Source organism: Pelodiscus sinensis, chromosome 1, assembly GCF_052426305.1.
Source record: "Pelodiscus sinensis isolate ZL-2025 chromosome 1, ASM5242630v1, whole genome shotgun sequence".
Taxonomy (NCBI): Eukaryota; Metazoa; Chordata; order Testudines; family Trionychidae; genus Pelodiscus; species Pelodiscus sinensis.
The window spans coordinates 27,131,006-27,151,140 of NC_143052.1; the positions used below are offsets into that span (position 1 = coordinate 27,131,006).

Below are 20,135 nucleotides of genomic sequence, written 5' to 3' on the forward strand. Positions count from 1 at the left end.
TTAGTAAAAATCATGGACAGGTCAAAGGCGGTCAACAAAAATTCATGGCTTGTGACCTGTCCATGATTTGTACTGTTTACTTTAACTAAATCTGGGGGGTAAAGGAGAGAAGCCTGAGGGGCAGCAGCCTGGGTCCCCCACTGGAACTTGTATGGAAAGGGGATACTGTGCAGCCCAGGACCTTCTCTATTTCTGGGGGCAAGAGGAGGAGTTGTGCTGTATCACTGGTAGGCGCCTACCTCACTCTGTGTGGCTCCCAAGAAGCAGCAACATGTCCCTCCCTCAGTTCCTAGGCAGGGGCATGGCCAAGCAGCTCCATGTACTACTTCTACCCTGAACACCCCTCCACACAGCTCCTATTTTCAGGGAACTATGGCCAATGAAAACTGCAGGAGTAGCTCCTATGGACAAAGGCAGCACCTGCGGGCAGAGGCAGTGTGTGGAGCAGCCTGGCATTACCTCTACCTAGGTGCTGAGAGGGGGACATGTCCCTGCTTGCAGGGAACCCCTGCCTTAGATAAGTGCTGCCCAGAGCCCTCATCCCTCTACACGCTGCCACACCCAAACTCTTGCTGCTGTTGGAAGACAGAGAGTAATGTGGCCCGAAGCCTCCCCAGAAGCAGCTGGTATGGTTCAGAGACTGACTGAGCTTCTCAAGCGGCTCCTGGGACAGCCACACTGGCCACTGCAGAAGTCATGGAGATCCCAGAGAGCTCTCACTTAAGTCCTACCTCTAACTCAGACCAAAATCTATTATATTTGGACTCATTCTTGATGCTGCTCTCACTTCAGCTGGTTTCACAGACTCCAGTCATTTGGTATTTCTTCTTCCCCCTCCCCTACTTTAGTTTTTACTTGCAGGATCATGCCTTGTTATATTGTTCTTGCTAGAATTGCTTACTTGTGGAGCTAGTTGCAGGAGCAAAAAAATAACTCTCTCTGGTTTGGGTCACACACTGTCCACTGAACCATATGAAAGGAATTCTGCCTAAGAGCAGCTCAGTTGTAATTCTCCATGGCTACTATGCTTGGTAAGGAAGGAAAGGGAAACAGTCAAGAACTGTCTTGTGGCACCTTCCACAAGGAGCACAGCAGGGATGGGAGAAGAGTGGCATAGAACTCAGCACTATAGAAGATCCTGGAGTGTTGCACTGCTCGCAGGTACCCCTGAGAAGCCAGAACAGGAATAAAAACAGTCCAGAATCTGAAGGCTATGAAGATGAAGCACAGCATCTCTCCCTAGGTATGTGTTGCTCCTGCACATAACACTTTTCCTGAAACAGCAACATTGAATGAAAGCAACTTCGCTGACCGGGGACGGAGGGAGACATAAAGGGCAACTGCCCCAGAGCCTGGTGATTCAAAAGGGCCAGGGGCTCCTGGCCAACACCGCTGCTACTGCATTAGCCCAGGAATCCCAGGTCCTTTAAATCGCTGCTGGAGCACTGTGTGCTACAAGCAGTACTAAACGCTGGGGGTGTGAGATGTGGCATGGCCCCAGCCCCACCCCTTCCACCTTAGGCCATACCCCTTCCAGGAGACCCAAGGGCCCTCCCAACTTGGCATGGCTGTCAGTTCTCCTGAGTGAAAGTGATCAGAGGGTATCCCAATAGGTTCTGCTATTATTAATTAGAGCCATGTGCAGGAGTCACACTGCAGGTATGATTCTTCTGCACGGAAATTTCAAGTGTGATGAAAAAGAGAGGGGAAAGCATGCAGGATAAGAACATAAGAGCGGCCATACTGGGTCAGACCACTGACTCCAGCTCCCTGGTTCCCCTCCCAGCCACTTGGCTCTGCTCCCACCTCCACTCAGGCTCCTGGCCCCTGGCCCTCCTCCACTCCTGGGATCTCAATCATGCCCCTCTCCCCTCCCTGGCTGCTAGCCTGGATCTGCTCCCAGATGGGCTCCCAAACACTGTAACCTCTGCCACCAGACTCCCAGCCAGCCCCCACTGCCAGCACTCTCTGGTCCAGCAACATCTATGGTCTTGCTGAACTATGCGTGTTGCCAGACGAGAGTGTCCTGGACAAGAGAGGTTCAACCTGTAATTATAATTAAGATTTACCATTACTATAATAACTGGAATAAATAAGCAAAAAAATCTAATTTTAGATAATTCATCAGTCTCCAGATAAAAAGTAAGCTCTCATACACACATCCTTGAATAGGGTTAAGGTGCACATACACACCCCCACCCCCATCATTTAACCCCATCATTCCATTACAAAAGTAAGGTTTCATTTGCAACTCTCAGATACATAAAGCATTTACAAGAGTGGGGACAAGTACTCACTTTTTGGCAAATCTCCAGTACTAGATGCTGAAACTGTTCTGCTCCTATCGTGAGATGGGCTGCTCTCCTCTCTTTCAGTTACAGATGATCCCTCAGAAACAGCTGAACCACAAGCTATAGATTCTAAAGCTCCAGAGAACATTGAAGCTGAAAATTCAGAGAACTGTGACTCGGAAATTTTATGACGTCCATTTGGCAATTCACCATTAAACTGTTCATAGGAGCTGCTATAAGAATAATCACTTTTTTCATTTGGCTCATCAAGGTTATACTCTTCAGGATTTGGGAAGTCGTCTTCTTCCTCATCTTCATCTTCAATCTGTTGTTCCAATAAAAATGGGCCATTTACAATATGGCCATTTGTTTTCGGGGATTCTATCCATGTAGGATCTGTGTTGGCAAGTTCCTGTTCAACATCATCATCTTTCTCTGTGTTTTCTTTTTCTGTGTCTTCTTTTTCATCCTGATCATCTGCTTCACCTTAAGAATGTAATGAACAATATATTAGAAATACATTATTATATTTTTATAATATTATGAATTTTCATGATCTTTAACTCCCAATAATTACTGGATTTTAGTGTAAAGAAACACTGAATATTACTTGAATACACAAAGATTTTCAACATTAACTTAAAGTCTTTGTTTCATTTATTAGGCATCTCATTTCACTTTTTATTTGGAAATGCATTCGTTTTGCAACTCTGACTATTTTCCAATGTAATCTTTTTTAATTATTTTTCAGCAACACTAACGAATTATAATTATTATTCACAATTTGTATTGCAGTGATGCCTTATGCTAAGTGCTACACTAACACATGGACCCCACTCCAAAGACATGGACATGGACCACCTCCAAAGAGCTCTCAGTCTGCAGCTCTGATTCTGCAGGTTGTTACATATGTAGACAGCTGTACCCGTGTGGAGCCACTGATTAAAAAGGCACTCTTCCTGGGCATAACTAGAGCCCTACGAAATTCACAGTCCATTTGGGTCAATTTCACAGAAATAGGATTTTAAAAATAATAAATTTTATGACTTCAGCTCTTCAAATCTGAAATTTCATATTGTAATTGTAGGAGTTTTGAAAAGAGGGTGGTTACAAGGTTGGGGGGGTTATGATATTTCTACTCTCATTTCCATGCTACTAATGACAGTGTTGCATGCAGAGCTGCACAGCCAGAGAGCAGTGACTGCTGGCCAATAACCCAGCCCTAAAGGCAAACATGCCGCCAGCAATAGTACAGAAGTAAGGGCTGCCTTCAGAGCAATGCTCCTGCCCAACAGCTACTGCTCTCCAGCCACTCAGTTCTGAAAGTACTGCAGAAATAAAGGTGAAATATCATGACCTACCCCCACTTAAAATAACCTCTAGACCCATAAGAACAGCATATTGGGTCAGACCAACGGTCCATCTAGCCCAGTATCCTGTCTGCTGACAGTGGCCAATAACAGATGCCCCAGAGAGAGGGAACACAACAGGCAGTCCTCACATGATCCCTCTCCTGTCACTCATTTCCAGACAAACAGAGGCTAAGGACACCATTCCTACCCATCTTGGCTAATAGCCACTGATGGACCTAATAATCTCCATGAATCTATATAGCTCTTTTTTGAACCCTGTTAAACTTCTAGCCTTCACCACATCCTCTGGCAAGGAGTTCCACAGGTTGACTGTGCGCTGAGTGAAGAAAAAATTTCTTTTGTTTGTTTTATACCTGCTGCCTATTAATTTCACTTGGTGACCTTTAGTTCTTATATTTTGGAAATATGAAAATAACTTTTCCTTATTCACTTTTTCCATACCAGTGATGACTTTATAGACCTCTATCATAATCCCCCTTAGTCTCCTCTTTTCTAAGATGAAAAGTCCCAGATTTTTTAATCTCTCTTTTTATGGGACCCATTCCAAATCCCTAATCATTTCTGTTGTCTTTGTCTGAACCTTTTCAAATGCTAATATTTTTTGAGATGAAGCGACCACATCTGTACGTAGTATTCAAGATGCGGGCATACCATGGATTTATATAAGGGCAATAAGATATTCTCCGTCTTATTCGCTAACTCTTTTTAAATGATTCCTAACATTCTATTTGCTTTTTTGACTGCTGCTGCACATTGAATGGATGTTTTCAGAGAACTATCGACAATGACTCCAAGATCTCTCTCAAGTAGTTGTAGCTAAATTAGTCCCCATTGTATTGTATGTATAGTTTGGATTAATTTTTTCCAATCTACATTACTTTACATTTATCAACATTAAATTTCATTTGCCATTTTGTTGCCCAATCACTTAATTTAGTGAGATCTTCTTGAAGCTCTTCACAGTCTGCTTTGATCTTAACTATCTTGAGCAGCTTAGTATCATCTGCAAATTTTGCCACCTCACTGTTGACTCCTTTCTCTAGATCATTTATAAATAAACTGAATAGGATTGGTCCCAGGACAGACCCTTGGGGACACCACTCTCTGCTGTGAAAACTTATCATTTACTCCTACCCTTTGTTTCCTGTTTTTTAACTAGTTATCAATTCATGAACCGACCTTCCCTCTTATCCCATGATAACTTACTTAAGAGCCTTTGGTGAGGGACCTTGTCAAAGGCTTTCTGGAATCCAAGGATACTATATCCACTGGATCGCCCTTGTCCACGTTTGTTGACCCTCTCAAAGAACTCTAGTAGAATAGTAAGGCATGATTTCCCTTTACAGAAACCATGTTGACTTTCCCCCAACAAATTATGTTCATCTATGTGTCTGTCAATTTTATTCTTTACTATAGTTTCAACTAATTTCCCCAGTACTGATGTTAGACTTACTGGTCTGTAATTGCCAGGATCACCTGTAGAGCCCTTTTAAAATATTGGCGTCACATTAAATCAGCTTCCGTACCTCATGACTGGAAGATAGCTAAAGGATAGGTCATAAACCACAGCTAATAGTTCCGCAATTTCACATTTGAGTTCTTTCAGAACTCCTGGGTGAATGTTACCTGGTCCTGGTGACTTATTAAGTTTATCAGTTTGTTCCAAAACCTCCTCTAATGACACCTCAATCTGAGACAATTCCTCAGATTTGTCACCTAAAAAGAATGGCTCAGGTTTGGGAATCTCCCCAATATTCTCAGCCGTGAAGACTGAAGCAAAGAATTCATTTAGCTTCTCTTCAATGACTTTATCATCTTTGAGTGTTCCTTTAGCATCTCTATCATCAATGGCCCCACTGGTTGTTTAGCAGGCTTCCTGCTTCTGATGTACTTAAAAACCTTTTGCTATTACTTTTTGTGGTTTTGGCTAGCTGTTCTTCAAACTCCTTTTTGGCTTTTCATATTATATTTTTACTTTTGACAAAGTTATGCTCCTTTCTATTTTCCTCACTAGGATTTGACTTCCACTTTTTAAAAGATGTCATATTATCTATCACTGCTTCTTTTACTTGGTTGTTAAGCCATGGAAGTACTTTTTTGGTTTTATTACTGTGTTTTTAATTTTAGTTATACATTTAAGTTGGGCCTCTATTATGGTGACTTTGAAAAGTTTCCATGCAGCTTGTACAGACTTTACTTTTGTCATTGTACCTTTAAATTTCTTTTTAACTAACATCCTCATTTTTGTGTAGTTCTCCTTTCTGAAATTAAATGCCACAGTGTTGGGCTGCTGAGGTGTTTTTCCTACCACTGGGATGTTAAATTTTATTACATTATCTTCACCATTTCCAAGAGGTCCAGTTATATTTACCTCTTGGACCAGCTCCTGCGATCCACTTAGGACAAAATCAAGAATAGATTCTCCCCTTATGGGTTCCAGAATCAGCTGCTCCAAGAAGCAGTCATTTAAGGTATCAAGAAATTTTATCTCTGCATCCCATCTGCAAATCCCTTCTGGGTCAGGGACCGCAATTTGAGAAATGCTGGTCTTCACTGTAGTATCTGTGTATAATACATTTGAACCTCTGTAATCTAGGTGCCCCTAATCCAGGAACACCCAGGGTTTGGACCCTAGCAGGAAGAGGAGGAAGCAGCACTGAATGCTGCCGCTCCCCTTTCGCCCAGATGTGGAAACACCTATGCAGCAAAGCAGTTGCCCAGAGGTTTTTCCCCCGCTGCTCCCATAGCAACAGGAGATGGTTCCTGGGAGCAATGTGGGGCACAAAGCCACATGTGCCGCCCAAGAGCAAGGTGCCAGGTAAGTGCCTCACCTCCAGCCTCCTTACACTTACATCCCACACCTCCCTGACCCTGCATCCCCAACCCAAGAGCGCTCCTGCACCCTCCCTCCCAGGCTGTGTTCCCTCTAAGATTTTCCATCAATGAGCAAAGTGAGTTTTGTCCTGTGCACCAATATTGAAGTCATGTGAGCTTGTTGGGATGTGTGCCTCTGTGATACTCACCAGTGCCCTGATCCCCAAGAAACCCAATGCAGAGACCCCTGCCACCCCCTTGCTAGAGCCCTGAGCCCTGCTCCCAGGTAGCAATCCCTACCTCATGAGGAGGTGGTAAGACCTACCTACCCCCCTTCCCCCACAGGAAGCGCTGCTCCCAGGGGATGCCCAAGGCTGCTCCCTGTGGGATTGGCTGAGAATTCCCACTTGGGGCAAAAGGAAGCTGCTGCCAGTGCCCAGGGTTTGCAGGGAGTAGGATGCTGGGACAGTGACATATAGGGAGCTGGGGGGTGGGAGGGGGACACCAGCAGGGGCTCTGAGAGACAGAAGGCAGTGAAGAGGGAAAAGAGACAACAGGTATGCAGGGGGTTCCCAGCCCTAGGAGGAGCTGCACTGCAGCCCAGCTCTAGCTCCAGCAGCCATCCACCATGCAACTCACCCCAGGAGCAGCTGGGCAGCCACCACATGCAGCCTATATTGCAGCTCCAGCCCTCCCCCAGGGCTGCGTGTGGTGGCTGCCCAGCTGCTCCTGGGGCCAGGAGCAGCTGGGGAAGGGCTCGAGTTGGGGCCAGGGCCCACGTAGTGGCTACCTGGCTGCTCCTGTGTGCTGGGGTGGCCCTGGCCCCAGGCGCAACTTCACAGCAGCCCCTGCCCCAGCCCATGGGACAGCCTCCCACCATGCGGGTGGGGCTGGAGCAACGTGATGGCTGCCGGAGCTGGGGCAGGGGCGAGTGGTGGGAGGCTGTCCCATGTGCTGGAGCTAGAACTGAGACTCCTGTGCAGTTGCGCCTGGAGCTGGGGCCACGGCTCAGCTCCAGCTCTGGCCCCATACCTGGGAGCTGCCACATCGCCACTCACCCCGGGAGCAGCTGGGCAGCTCTTGTCACAGCTCCAGCCCACTCCCAGGATCAATGATTTATCAAATCACTGTAGGAGCACAATAAATAATCAACTCACAAAACTAACAGTACCAATAATTAAATGGCTGATTTAATTACACACTGACATCTCAGCCCCCCAACTCACATCCTGCAAAGGACCAGTCTTTCCTGGCAGGCATCCCCTCACAGCACTTCAAGTAGTCTGTTAATGAAACAAAAAGAAGTAAAATGGCTCAGGAAGAGAATAAGTATCTGAGCTGAAGAGCAGACACCATCATGCAGTGGGTGTTATCTGCTGACCAATTAGCAGGTCTGCAATGTCTCTGACTCCACTTTCTTTGGAAGGGAAAGAAGTAGTATCGGCCATCTGGTTGTTGTAGTGGTGACGTCTGAAGGAGCACACTTCTTCCTTGTTATCTGGTCCTTCAGTGTTGAAATTCAAGCTGATAATTCCCCACAGGACAGACCACTTCAGTAATCTTTGGGTCAAATTGGAAATCACAGGTTTGCACTCCAACTTTACTGTCCAGACAACCCTGGTTGAGTGAGGACAATCTAGACACTCTATGCGCCCTCCTGAAAAACTGATTTTTTTGTCACATCCACAGGTCCTGATCTTGTTTGCCAAATGCATGGAAAAGTAAAAATAAGCCCCCTGGAGGCTGAAAGCTTCAACACCCTCTGGATCTAATGACAGTATTACTGAGTCTAGGGTAACAATCTTGAATTTCAGATGTTAAATAAAGGTGTTCATCATTCTGAAAACTAGAATCTTCTTCGGTATAATGAAAAACGTGGAACAGAAGTCTAACTCTACGTAAGAAACAGGACCCTCTATTGTTTTGAGAGTTGAGAGAGAACTCTCTTCTAAAACAAGATTCTTATGAGAGAGTCTCTGAAAAGGGAAATGGAAGGTGGGTGAGTAGTAGATATAAGTATGGAAATGAACCAAGTAGCCAGGTGATATGTCAGAACCCATTTGTCTAATGTTAGGAGTTCCATCACCGCCTCCAATGGGGTATATTCACCCCATATTGGCCTGGAAGGGGTTAATAAAAGTCTTTGGGCTTAATAACCCAGACCCCATTAAGCCCAAATGAAGTGTCAAGCCTGTGCAGAGGTGTTAAAAGAGGAAAAACTCCAGGTCAGTAGTGGCTGACAAACAGAAGGAGCTGGGGAGCTGGGGGGAGCAGGGGGAGGCGAGGCTGGCAGGGGCCATAGGAAACAAACAGCCTGCCTAGAGGAAGGCCGAGCAAGGCCAGAGGCTATCCTGAGAATACTAGATGCTAGAGCCTCCCTGGGATAGACAGATCTGGGGCAGGACCTTCATATTTGCTTTGTTCATCATAACTCATCTACTGTCCTTTGAGAATCTGAGGAGAATGAGCCCAGGAAGGCGCTATAAAAAAAGGCACAGAGACAGGTCAAGGAAGGCTTTAATAGCGAGACCGTACCTGCTTACTACAGGATCCCTAGCTGAAACCCAACAGTAGAGGATGGGCCTAGGTTCCTCTATGAGCCCATCGAGGATGGTGGTGTGAAGATCCCTGGGGACATGGATCCAGACCCATAACTAAACTACTATTGTGCTGGACTTGATTTACCCTGGAAGGTGTGGACTATATGGGACCTGACTGGGGGGGCCCATGCATGAGAAGAAGTAGAGGACTCCAGGCCAGAATGGCTATAGAGAGGGCATCAGAGGAAAGACCCTGCTATATCCCACCCAGATGAAAGGGGACACACTGGTTGTGAGTTGTCTATCTATACTCCCAAAACAGGGGGGTGGGAAGCAGTTCCCAAATGATAGGCAAGAAGAGAGAGGAGAGATCTCACGAATGATCTGGCTCAAAAGGAGGAGAAGCAGAGAAAAGAGTGGTAAAGAGTAGAGTCCAATTTACAACCAGTACCAGAGAATCAGTTGAAATCAATGAGAGTCTTATAACTCATAGCTGGGATAAATGTATATCTTGTGACAATATGGCATTCAGGTACACTAGATACCTGCAAATTGCTCGGTACCAGTGTTAGCAAAGATGTGTAGTCCCTGAAATGAAGTGCTCAGCACCAGCCATCAGGTAATAAATGAAAGAGATGGGGAAAAAAATCTGAGAGTAAATAAATACAACTACAAAATTTATAGATACAGCCATATGGCCAAATCTTACAATAAACTTTCCTTAGCTTGGCAGAATTTGATTTTTTAATATAATTTCAACAGATATAATCAATGTTTACTTTTAAGGTTTTTATTATTCTTCATCATCTAAAATATTCACAGTTGAGGAGGATATCAGGCAATTGCATAATGACTGTAGACATAAAATTCAAACAGCTAGCTAAAGCTTTGTAACTGTTAAAACACGAATTCTCAATATCATGTCAAAATACCCTTAAATCAAACTCCCGATAAGTTTTCAAACACTATTTTTCTTACGTCATCTGTCTGTAAATTGTGACTGTCAATTAATATATTTGTCAGCATGTGTACAGTGAAATCAATGTTTACCAACATTTACTGATAAAAATCCAATTCTTCCAAGCCTACTTATATTATCTACAAAAAACTATCCTACCACTACCTAAATGTATTTACTGAATGCCACCTCACCCACATCAACAGATGGGGGAAACTCCTGGGGCTGGCCATAAAAGGGAGACAGTCCCAGGAGAGAAGTGCTTGCTAAGGGACAATAGGTAGCACTGCTCCCATGGAACTCTATGGCACCTCTAGCCAGTTGAGGGAGAGGAGTGCTGACTGGCTAGCATTACTCAGCTCCAAGAATATAACAGTTCAGGGGGCATGTAGAGCCTCTTTTGGCTCCTTTTCAGAAAGTCACCCTATTCATTCAAACTAGGAATAGGAACCCTTCCTGACAGATACCATGACTCTAACTGACCACCAGTTTAGGGAATCAGGAAGGAATCTTTTTCTCCCATTGGCCAATTCATGGAGGCCCAGGGAATTGTTTGTTGTCTCCACAGTCCCTGACAGTGGGTTAAGTAGGAACAAGCATGGTACCTAAATAAAGGTACTGGGGTGGTCCTGCTTACTCATCCCAACTTGTAGTCAGTTTTCAGTGTGGTTGAGACACAAAAAAGAACATTTCCCAGAAGTAAAAAATGTGGGATTTTGGTGAGGGGCCTTGAGTTCATCTGACAGAGTGAGATCCTGTGATCATTGTGGGCCAAAGTCAGACCTTGTGGCCCTTGCATGCTGAGGTCTCACAGAGGGAAGGGTGTTAGGATTCACAGAGCTGAGTCCTGGCGGATAGACCAAGAAATCTTACCGCATACTAAGGGTTATATGGTAAGGAATCCTGTAACTCCTGCACTGGAGCCAATTAAATGCCTGGTATGGAGGAGCAGGAGTGAGGGGTGGGAAATGCCTTTTTTATGCTAATAGTTTTATAAAAGTTGAGGTCTGCCATTTAATTCCATACATGTGTTTGTTCTCCTTTTGCCACCATCATTTTGTCAATATCAATGAGAAAGCCAAACCCCAGGACTGCAGACAAAGAAAGATTCCATCTCAGGCCAGTATGGAAAAACAGAAGTAGCAGTTGGGGTCCTCCAAACACCCAGTGAAATGACACAAAAAAGTCTGAGTGCATATATAGATCAAGAAGAACTCCTAAAAACACAGGTATAGATACAGATATATAAAATCTCCCATGCAAGGACATATGTGCACCATTGTTCCCTCCAATTTTTTTCTTTCCATGCGTGAAATTAATTTTGTTATGTATACCAATATCATGACAATGTGCAGATGTGCACTACCAGTAAAACAAAAAACCTAGATATTATATTTTTTAAATGTTACCATAGAGATAATTTCTTCAGCCAGGATAGGTTAGACATTTTAGAACTGACTACTCAAAGAATTAAACTAAGCATAAGAGAGAAATATAAATTATGAAAAGCATAGACCAGTCAAAAAACAAACAACAACAATTCAACGAATAAAATTACAGAGAATATATGTACATTGCAGGCAGCCTCAAGAGGTAACAATAACAACAACAATACAAGTATATGCTGTGAGGTGACTGTACACCTACAGCTGAATACACATATGGACAAGTACCTGAAGAACAGCAAAGTACAAATGTTAAATCTGTCTCTGTCACCAACAGAGGTTGGTCCAATAAAACAGTGGTTCCAAACCACGAACCCCTGTCGGCTGGGCCTCAGTACTCTGTTAGGCCAAGCCCCAGCTGCTAATAAGCCCCATCCACTGAGGTTCCCATAGCAGCAGGATGAGTGGCACGGCAGGCAGCTGGGCATGCTGAGGCTGGAGCCAGGCCAAGGTGAGAATGTCCCTAGTGGGGCAGCCTCACCGTGGCCCTGGTTCCAGCTCCAGTGGCTGCTATGCGATCCAGCTGGCGGGGCTGCATGATAGGCGTCTGAGGCGCTTGGCGGTCTAGTTGCCTCAGACAAAAGCCATGTGTCACGTGGAGAGCAGCTGCCCGGGCCAAGCACTGGGTGCCACATGGAGCATGGCTGCCCAGACCAAGCACTGCACGCCATGTGGAGGGCGGCTGCCCAGGCCGCTGGGGCCAAATCCCGCGCAGTGCATGGAGAGCAGCTGTCCTGGCTGCCGGGGCTAAGTGCTGTGCAGAACCTGAAGGTCGGCTGTCCCGGACACCTGGGACAAGTGCCGCATGGAGAGCAGCTGCCCCAGCTGCTGGGGCCAAGCACAGCATAGCATAGCATACCACAGAAAGCTAAAAAGAGTAGGCAATATAAATGCACAAGCACATCTCTGTGGTGTGAGTTTCAAGGAAAAAATTTTTTTTTCATTGTTTGCACTTCTTGGTCTCCATTCTAAGTCCACGTGCTGAGAATAGGGTGATGCTAGGATTTGGGTGTGCAATCTGACATTAGTGGATACATGTGGCTGGGCTTGCAATACATTTAGCATGGGGTAATTCTGTGACAAGATGCTGACCAAGAACTGCTGAGCCAGCCCTCTATCACTGCAGCTCCAATTAAGAGAGGTAAATTGGAGATGACTCGCCACTGTATATTTGTATGTCTTTAGACTTCACATTATTTGGGGAAGGGATACTTCACTATTTGTTTGGCTAGGCCATATCCCCAGCTCTATAACGCTGCATTCACGGCTAAAACTATACGGGGGAAAAATCTAAGCTAATATTGATTATTAAAAACTAAACTACTTTATTAAGTGCACAGGAATCAGCACACAGGTTTAATGCCAATGAATGACATGCACTGTGTGCATATAGATGCAATGTAAAACAACACGTGACTACTTAAAATTAATTCCCATAATGAATACACAAATAAAGTAATTACCACAATGAACATGCAAATGTTTCAGTGCCGGTCCACCAAATGTTTTTGAATGAGCTTGCTGGTGCGTGGCATAAAAAAAGTTGGAAACCACTGCAATAAAAGATATTATCTCACTCACATTGTCCTCTCTAGTATAATGAGATTGACATGGTTACAACTACACTGAAAATATATAAAACCTATTCGTTTTAGAAATTTTGTGGAATTAATTAATAATTAAAATAAACCAGTTTCAGAAAATAAAATTAAAGTTCCAAATTAGTTTCAATATCTGTAAATAGAAGTTACTAACCATCATCATTTCCAGGCTCTTCATCTGCTACCTCCTCTAAATCAGCTGTTTTTAGCTTGACCTCAGGGTGGTACTCATCTTCTTGTTCATTTGATGGTATAGCTGAGGTTACATTTTCTTCTATTTTTTTCCTTTCAGCTTCTCGCTCCAGTTCTTCTATTTCCTGCAGGCGTTTCTCTAGTAGCTCAGCTTGCCTCTTCTGTTTTTTTTTCAGTTTTTTCTTTTTGTTTTTAGATATTTTACCAACCTACATTTAATGAAGAAAAATAATGTTAACTGATTATTCTTTCAAAGATCTCACATCAAAGTTTAAATAATTTCAATAAGTTTTTATTGTACATTCTGGATATTATGTATCATATTAAAGTATTTGTGTTCTCCATTTAATCTTGATCTCGAAAAGCACTTCAGGTTGTATAAAGCAAATAAAAGGTACATAACCCCAGGCCTGCTAATTAAACTAAAAAACAAATAATATGAGTACAGTAAAACTGATTTGATTAATTTAATCTTGGTCAACAGCAACATCCTTAATCTTTAGACCACTATTGATATGTTCATGCATATGGAAGGTACTCTGCTAACTATGTACAAATGTTTTATTACTCTTCTGGTATGCCAACTCAGTGAAAACACAGCTGCTAGGAATCAGCAAATGGATGCAAAAAGATGAAGAAATTATCTAAAATAATCTATGCACTGTTTAGTTACAACTTCGTAAAAATTAAAAGAAGGTTTTTTAACATGAAATGGGTAATAACATGAATCACTAATGGAAGTAGGAAGTGATAAATCTCTAATTTTATATACCGTAAGGAATGAAAAAAGGTGCTTCCAGGTACAGTAACAACAAGCAAAAGAAAAATTAACAGGTTAGAGACAGCAGACTAATGTAGTTTTACCATAAGGATGTGAATGGTTAACTGGTTAACCTCACTCGCACCCGTAATGGGTGAGACTTCCCCTACTAGTAGGGGCTGGAGCAGTTTCCCTGCCAGCCCCATTTCATCAGTTAACCAGTTAAACATAATATTTAACCAGGTAATGAATTAAACATGATTTTACAACCCTATTTTACAGTAACATTTTTTATTTCTTTTTGCATTTTAATTAGGTATCTTATTTTTCATATACATACAGAAGTTTTCCTCTTTGATCATTCAAAATAATTAAGTGCTAAATGAAGGGCTAATTTTTGCTCTGAAAGGTTCATGTATAGACCCCATAATCTTCAAGCAACTCACAGCTAGGCACGTTAGCTTACAGTCGTTTACAACAATTATCCGATAAGCCCAGGCAACAAGGGGGAGAGGAGGCGGTATCCATGGCTCACCGTGGATAGGGGCTTGGGCCCCCGCCGACTAGAGGCACTGCCGCCCTGCGCTGCTACCTCTGTATCAGAGGCAGCAGGCAGGAGCCAGTCTGCTCAGGGAAACGATTTTTAAACTGGCTCCCCTCGCAAACTGGCTTGCCTGCTACTCCATCCTACTGCCTCTGATACAAAGGTAGCAGCGCAGAGTGGCAGAGGGTTCCCTAGGAATGGGTACTAAAATACACAATGTTTAACATCCCTACTTGCAGGACAATTAGAAATAGATCACTGAAATCAATGGGACTGCTTGCAGTGCATAAGGTTAAGAAAGCAACATCAGCATTATTTCATAAGAAAGACGAAAAATGGCAATTCCTTAACTTCATTCCAGATAAGGCTATTATTACAGCTTTGGAGACTGTTAAAAAATGTATAACTAGTCATTGTAGGATAAACATTGTGCTTAAAACTGCAATTATGCATTTTGTCTATGGTCCATATTTAATTCTATTTTGAAATAAATTTATCATTACTATGAAAGAAAAAATGTATCTTAAAGAACTGCTAGACCACTTTTGACCTCAATTGCTACAAAATCATTAGAAATGAATAAAGACCTCAGCACAAAAAGTACTCATTTAAGGATAAAAGCTAAAGTCAGAGGAGCTTCTGTATAGAATGCAAAATGTCATCAGTCTAGCAGCTAATAATAACAAAGACAGCAAGATGCTTTAGATATGAGTTATATAAATGTACTTACAGGCTTTTGCTGTGGAGCAGTACTCACTGAAAGAAAAAATATAGTTAAACTCAGAAGAGGAGTAAGTACATTTTTACAAAAGGGTACTGAAATAAAATATATTTTATTGTAAACCAGTGCCTTTTTGTAGTTATCAGTACGTTAATATTTTATCTCCATAAAAGTATTCACAATCTAAAACAATTAGTGTTGTCATAGGAACAAAGATGATAGGCAGGAGATTTTCTATCTCTGTTAAAGCAAGATTGAATATTTTTCTAAAAGATATGCTGCAGTTCAAACAGAAATTAATTCAGGAAAACCCTGTGGCAGACAGGCAGTCAGACAAGATGAACACAGTGGTTCTTTCTGGTTTCATCGCTGAATATAAGGACCTACAAACTAGGGATGTTAGATATCAGGTAATAGAATAGTCTTGTAACTGCATGAATTCTTACCCGTTACCTGACTATTCTATAGTCCCCAGGGGCAGGGCCAGCAGTCATTGCACTCTAGCCCCATTCCCGGGGAGCCCCCTGCCAGCCCGCGCTGCTGCCTCTGTACTGGGAGCCAGTCCGCAAGGGAAACCAGTCTAAAAACGAGCTCCTTATGAAAACCCAGGGACCTAAATTGTCTCTGATAGAGGCAGCAGTGTGGTGGGGGGAAAGGTGGCACTGCGGAGCCGGTGCTTCAGGGAACTGCCTTTTAAGGAGGCTCCTCCCCGCCCCCAGGCACCTGGAGGAGGATATGCAAGTAGTTGACAAGATTAACCGATAAGCCTAAGCTTATCAGTTAATCGTTTAGTCAACTGCATGTCAACATCCCTACTACAAATATTTCTCCGTAACACAGCATTTTACTGTTAATAGCTCAGGGTATGTCTACACTACCCCCCTAGTTCGAACTAGGGGGGTAATGTATGCATACCGAACTTGCTAATGAAGCCCAGGATTTGAATTTCCCGGGCTTCATTAGCATAAAGCCGGCGCCGCCATTTTTAAAAGCCGGCTACACGCGGCACGGACTAGATAGTTCGGATTAGGCTTCCTAATCCGAACTATCTAGTCCGTGCCGCGTGTAGCTGCGCGGCACGGGGCTCGCACTAGCCGGCTTTTAAAAATGGCGGCGCCGGCTTTATGCTAATGAAGCCCGGGAAATTCAAATCCCGGGCTTCATTAGCAAGTTCGGTATGCATACATTACCCCCCTAGTTCGAACTAGGGGGGTAGTGTAGACATACCCTCACTCATCTTCTTACTTTTAAAAATAGTTTTAAAATTTGTTCATCTAAATATAGTGATCAATATACAAAGAGAATAAAGCAAAAATAACTTATTCAGAATAACACAGTTTAAATAAAATTACTTCCACTAGATGGATCAGATACAGATTCTTCAGTGAGGCCTGTCTAGTCTCCATGCTTCCAGAAACTTGCACAGATCCTAGGTATGCCTATGCAATTCAACTTGCCATGGACAATTCCTGACTTTTCCACCAGGCTGGGAACCTAGAGGCGGCAGCGAATTGGCAGAAATGTGAACTCATCGGGATTTTGAAGGAAAATGGACTAAAGTCAGAATGGGAAGAGTGTCCCAACAGCAGTAGGGAGGGCTTTATGAAGAAAAAGAGCCAGAATGCTCTTCTATATCTAAAAGGGGTACTAGGTTTTAGCCATGCAATGTGCCACTGCTCATTTCCAAAAATATATTGAGAAATGTTAAGTAGTTCAGGGAACAGCAACAAACATAACCACAGTGTTGGACTGAATAGAAAACACAAATAATTCCTGCTTGGGAGCAGGCTTCCATAGAGACAAAGCACCCTTGACGCCAATGAAGACTGACCTCCATCTGCTGAGAAGCAGACATCTAAGGCCTGGATTACATTACAAGTAGCTCAACATAAGACACTCAGTGTCAAAACTACAACAGTACTCCACTGATGTAAGATGCCCACTGTGTGAACTTAATAAGTACACATCCATGAGAGACATAGTCTGGTGTAGCTAATAAACCATATTGTTAGTCTTTAAAGTGCTACATAGTCCTGTATTTTGTTTCAGCTCTGAACACTTGGTTTAGCCAGAATGCTCTTCTATATCTAAAAGGGGTACTGGGTTTTAGCAAGTTCTCAAAATTCATCAGCATCACACAATGTAGCTCAGAAATGGAACTATGCAGACAGCTAAATCTACACTCATCTTCAGTTAGTTCTGGGGCGAAAAAATTAACATTTACAACAAGCTAATAACAAACTATATAAATTTAACAACCTGAGGAGGGTCTCGTGAGAGGGGTCCCTGAAGAGGGACGGGGTAGGAGGGGAAGTAGGGGAAAGTGCTGTGAAGGGTATGGAGTATCCGACACGTATAATCTCTAGCACCCACTGGTCTGATGTTATTGAGCCCCACTGATGGAGAAAGGGGCGTAGTCTGTGGGCTGAACAGATATTTTTGGCTCGTCACTGGACAATCGGGGATGTCGGGCAGACCCTCAACCAAGATCTCAAATCTGCTGTTTGGCGGTCTGGGAATCAGAGGACCATGATTGAGGAGGCCACTTCCCCTGGGGCCGCTGTCGGAATTGGTTGCAGTCATATTATCTTTGTTGTAATAGTTGTCCTTGTTTCTGTTATACAGGATGTATCTCATTCTCCTGTATGGTGCTGTGTACGTGCCAAGGGTGCCTAAGTGGTTCTAGAATCTTTGCTACTATGCAAAATCTCGTCTGTGTTGGCTGTGAACAGTTTTAGTTTATCAAAAGGTAGATCCTCCCCTTTCATCTGCAGCTCCCTGGCCATCCCTGCTGCATGCAGCCAGGATGTTCTTCTCATGACTACAGCTATAGCAGTAGCTCTGGCTGCCATATCAGCCATGTTTATGGCTGCCAGTAGGGTGGTACGGGCAATAGCATGTCCTTCATGGATGACTGCCCAAAAAATGGGCCTCTTGGAGTCGGGTAGATATTCCATAAGTTCCACCAGTTTAGAATAGTGATTTGCTAATAGTGCGGAGTAGTTCACTATTCTTAGCTGTAAAGTGGCTGATGAATAGGTCTTTTTGCTGAAGAGGTCAAGCTTCTTGTGCTCCTTTTCACTGTTTACAGCCTTGAATTGGGGAGCTTTGGATCGTTGGTTGGCTGCATCCACTACTAGCGAGTTTGGTTGAGGGTGAGAGAAGAGAAAGTCCAGATCTTTAGGAAGGACAAAGTATATCTACCCACTCTTTTGCAGGTTAGCGGTATTGAGGCAGGTGTGCGTCAGACTTCATCAGACTCTTCCATTATTGCCTCATAGATAGGAAGAGCTATCTTTCCCTGAGAGGATGGGCAGATGTTCTTCAAGAGGTGATGTTGTTTCTCCTTGACTTCTTGGAGGTGCACCTCCTGACTGGTGGCTACTCTTTTAAAAAGTTCCTGGAATTGGCGGATGTTTCAGGTACCACAGTGTCGTGGGAGGATGGTGACTAATTATTCTCCATTGTCGACTGATCTTGTGTGACACTCTCCCTGCTGGTAATTTGGCCCTCGTCCACATCTTCCAAATCTATCGAAGGTGGGAGGGTGTGAGGTGGAGAGGGTGGTGGGAAACCCTTAGCAAAGGCCATTGTGACCTGTGGGTGGTATCTGCGTAGCTCCCAATAATCCCATGGTGTTTACCTGGGAAGGTAATAGAGAGGAGGATATTGCAATTCTGGGTACCAGTAAGGATGATAAGGTCTTTCATAGTGCTGTTGAAAATGACGAACTGCAGTTGGGGAGGAGTGCTGTGAGGAGAAGACCCTCCTCTGATCAGCTTCATTAACTGTGGTATTCCCCTGCAAAAGACAGGGTCTAGCCTGATGTTGTGGTGAAACCAGAGAGTCCAGCAATCGTGGGAGACCCTTCGAGGGTGGGTGGGGACTTGTCTCACCGCTGTAGTTACCAGCTGTCACCGGGAAGTTGATTTCATTCTGCATTGCAGCGCTATGCTGCGTCTGCTTTAAATTCTCTGATAGGGAGGGGCTTTCTCCTCATGATGGTTTTGCTGGAGGCTATGCTGGAACTTTGCAGATCTGCTTAGCGGGCAGTTCTGTGTTTACTCGCAGCACTGAATGCTGTGGTGCCGGCTGCTTCAGTGCCATGCTGTGTTTGCTCGACCCCTGCGGTGCCACCGACCCACGCGCTGGCTCTGAGATATTTCGGGCTTCGGCTATGGGCATCGGTGCTGGTTGTAGGGCTTTACCGGAGGATAGCCTGGGGGAAGGCTTTGCTGGCAGGGACCTGGCCAGAGAGGCTGCTGCTCTGTTATGTTTGCGAGGCACTGGAGTCGTGGACCTGCACATCAGGTCTCCATGGCTTGTTGACATATCAGACTCGCTAGAGGGAAGCAGAGCTTTTTCAAACAGCAGCATCGGTAGCCGCATTTTGCAGTCCTTCCTGGCTCTGGCTATGAGCCCCTTACAGTGATTGCACTTTTGGGGGGCATGGGCTTCCCCCAGGCATCTCATACATTATACATGCCCATACAAGGTGGCATGGGCTTACTGCAGTTTACACATTTCTTGAACTCGGTAGGGGATGGCATGCTGAGTGATTTTCGGTCTCAGGCTGCCCTCTTGTTCTTTCCCCTCCAATTGGTTTCTTTTCTCTCTCTCTCTCTCTCTCTCTCTTTTTTTTTAAATCCATCCACCGGTGTCAGGGGTAATCTGGGATAGCCTGTTCTTTCACCTGCTGTTTCTCCTTTGACGATGTAACAGTCAATCAATTAAGGGCAATAGCTGAGGGTAGAAGCAATTAAGTAACAAGGATCTAAGGAAAAAAAAGCCTGAGGCAAGAGAGATTAAAAGTCCATCCACAGCCAAGGGCAGTTGAAGAGAAACCGAAGAAGGGGTTGGGCTGCCATGCGAGGTGTCCAACTGTCACCAGCACAA

At 44.1% G+C, this 20,135-nt stretch overlaps 1 protein-coding gene across 20 annotated transcripts in view; it reads right to left on the bottom strand.

Moving 5' to 3' along the window:
* SRPK2 (SRSF protein kinase 2) overlaps positions 1 to 20,135 on the bottom strand; it is a 248,897-nt gene that overhangs the window by 50,601 nt on the left and 178,161 nt on the right. For 15 of the 20 annotated variants that reach the window (XM_089775444.1, XM_089775439.1, XM_089775461.1 and 12 more), the window contains 4 exons: positions 15,249 to 15,274; positions 13,177 to 13,423; positions 7,705 to 7,761; positions 2,298 to 2,777 (listed from right to left, as the gene is read on the bottom strand). In XM_089775444.1, the coding sequence (XP_089631570.1) occupies positions 2,298 to 2,777; positions 7,705 to 7,761; positions 13,177 to 13,423; positions 15,249 to 15,274 (810 nt within the window). The remainder of the gene's footprint in view (positions 1 to 2,297; positions 2,778 to 7,704; positions 7,762 to 13,176; positions 13,424 to 15,248; positions 15,275 to 20,135) is intronic. The other 5 variants (XM_075910774.2, XM_075911209.2, XM_075910903.2 and 2 more) reach the window with 1 other exon arrangement.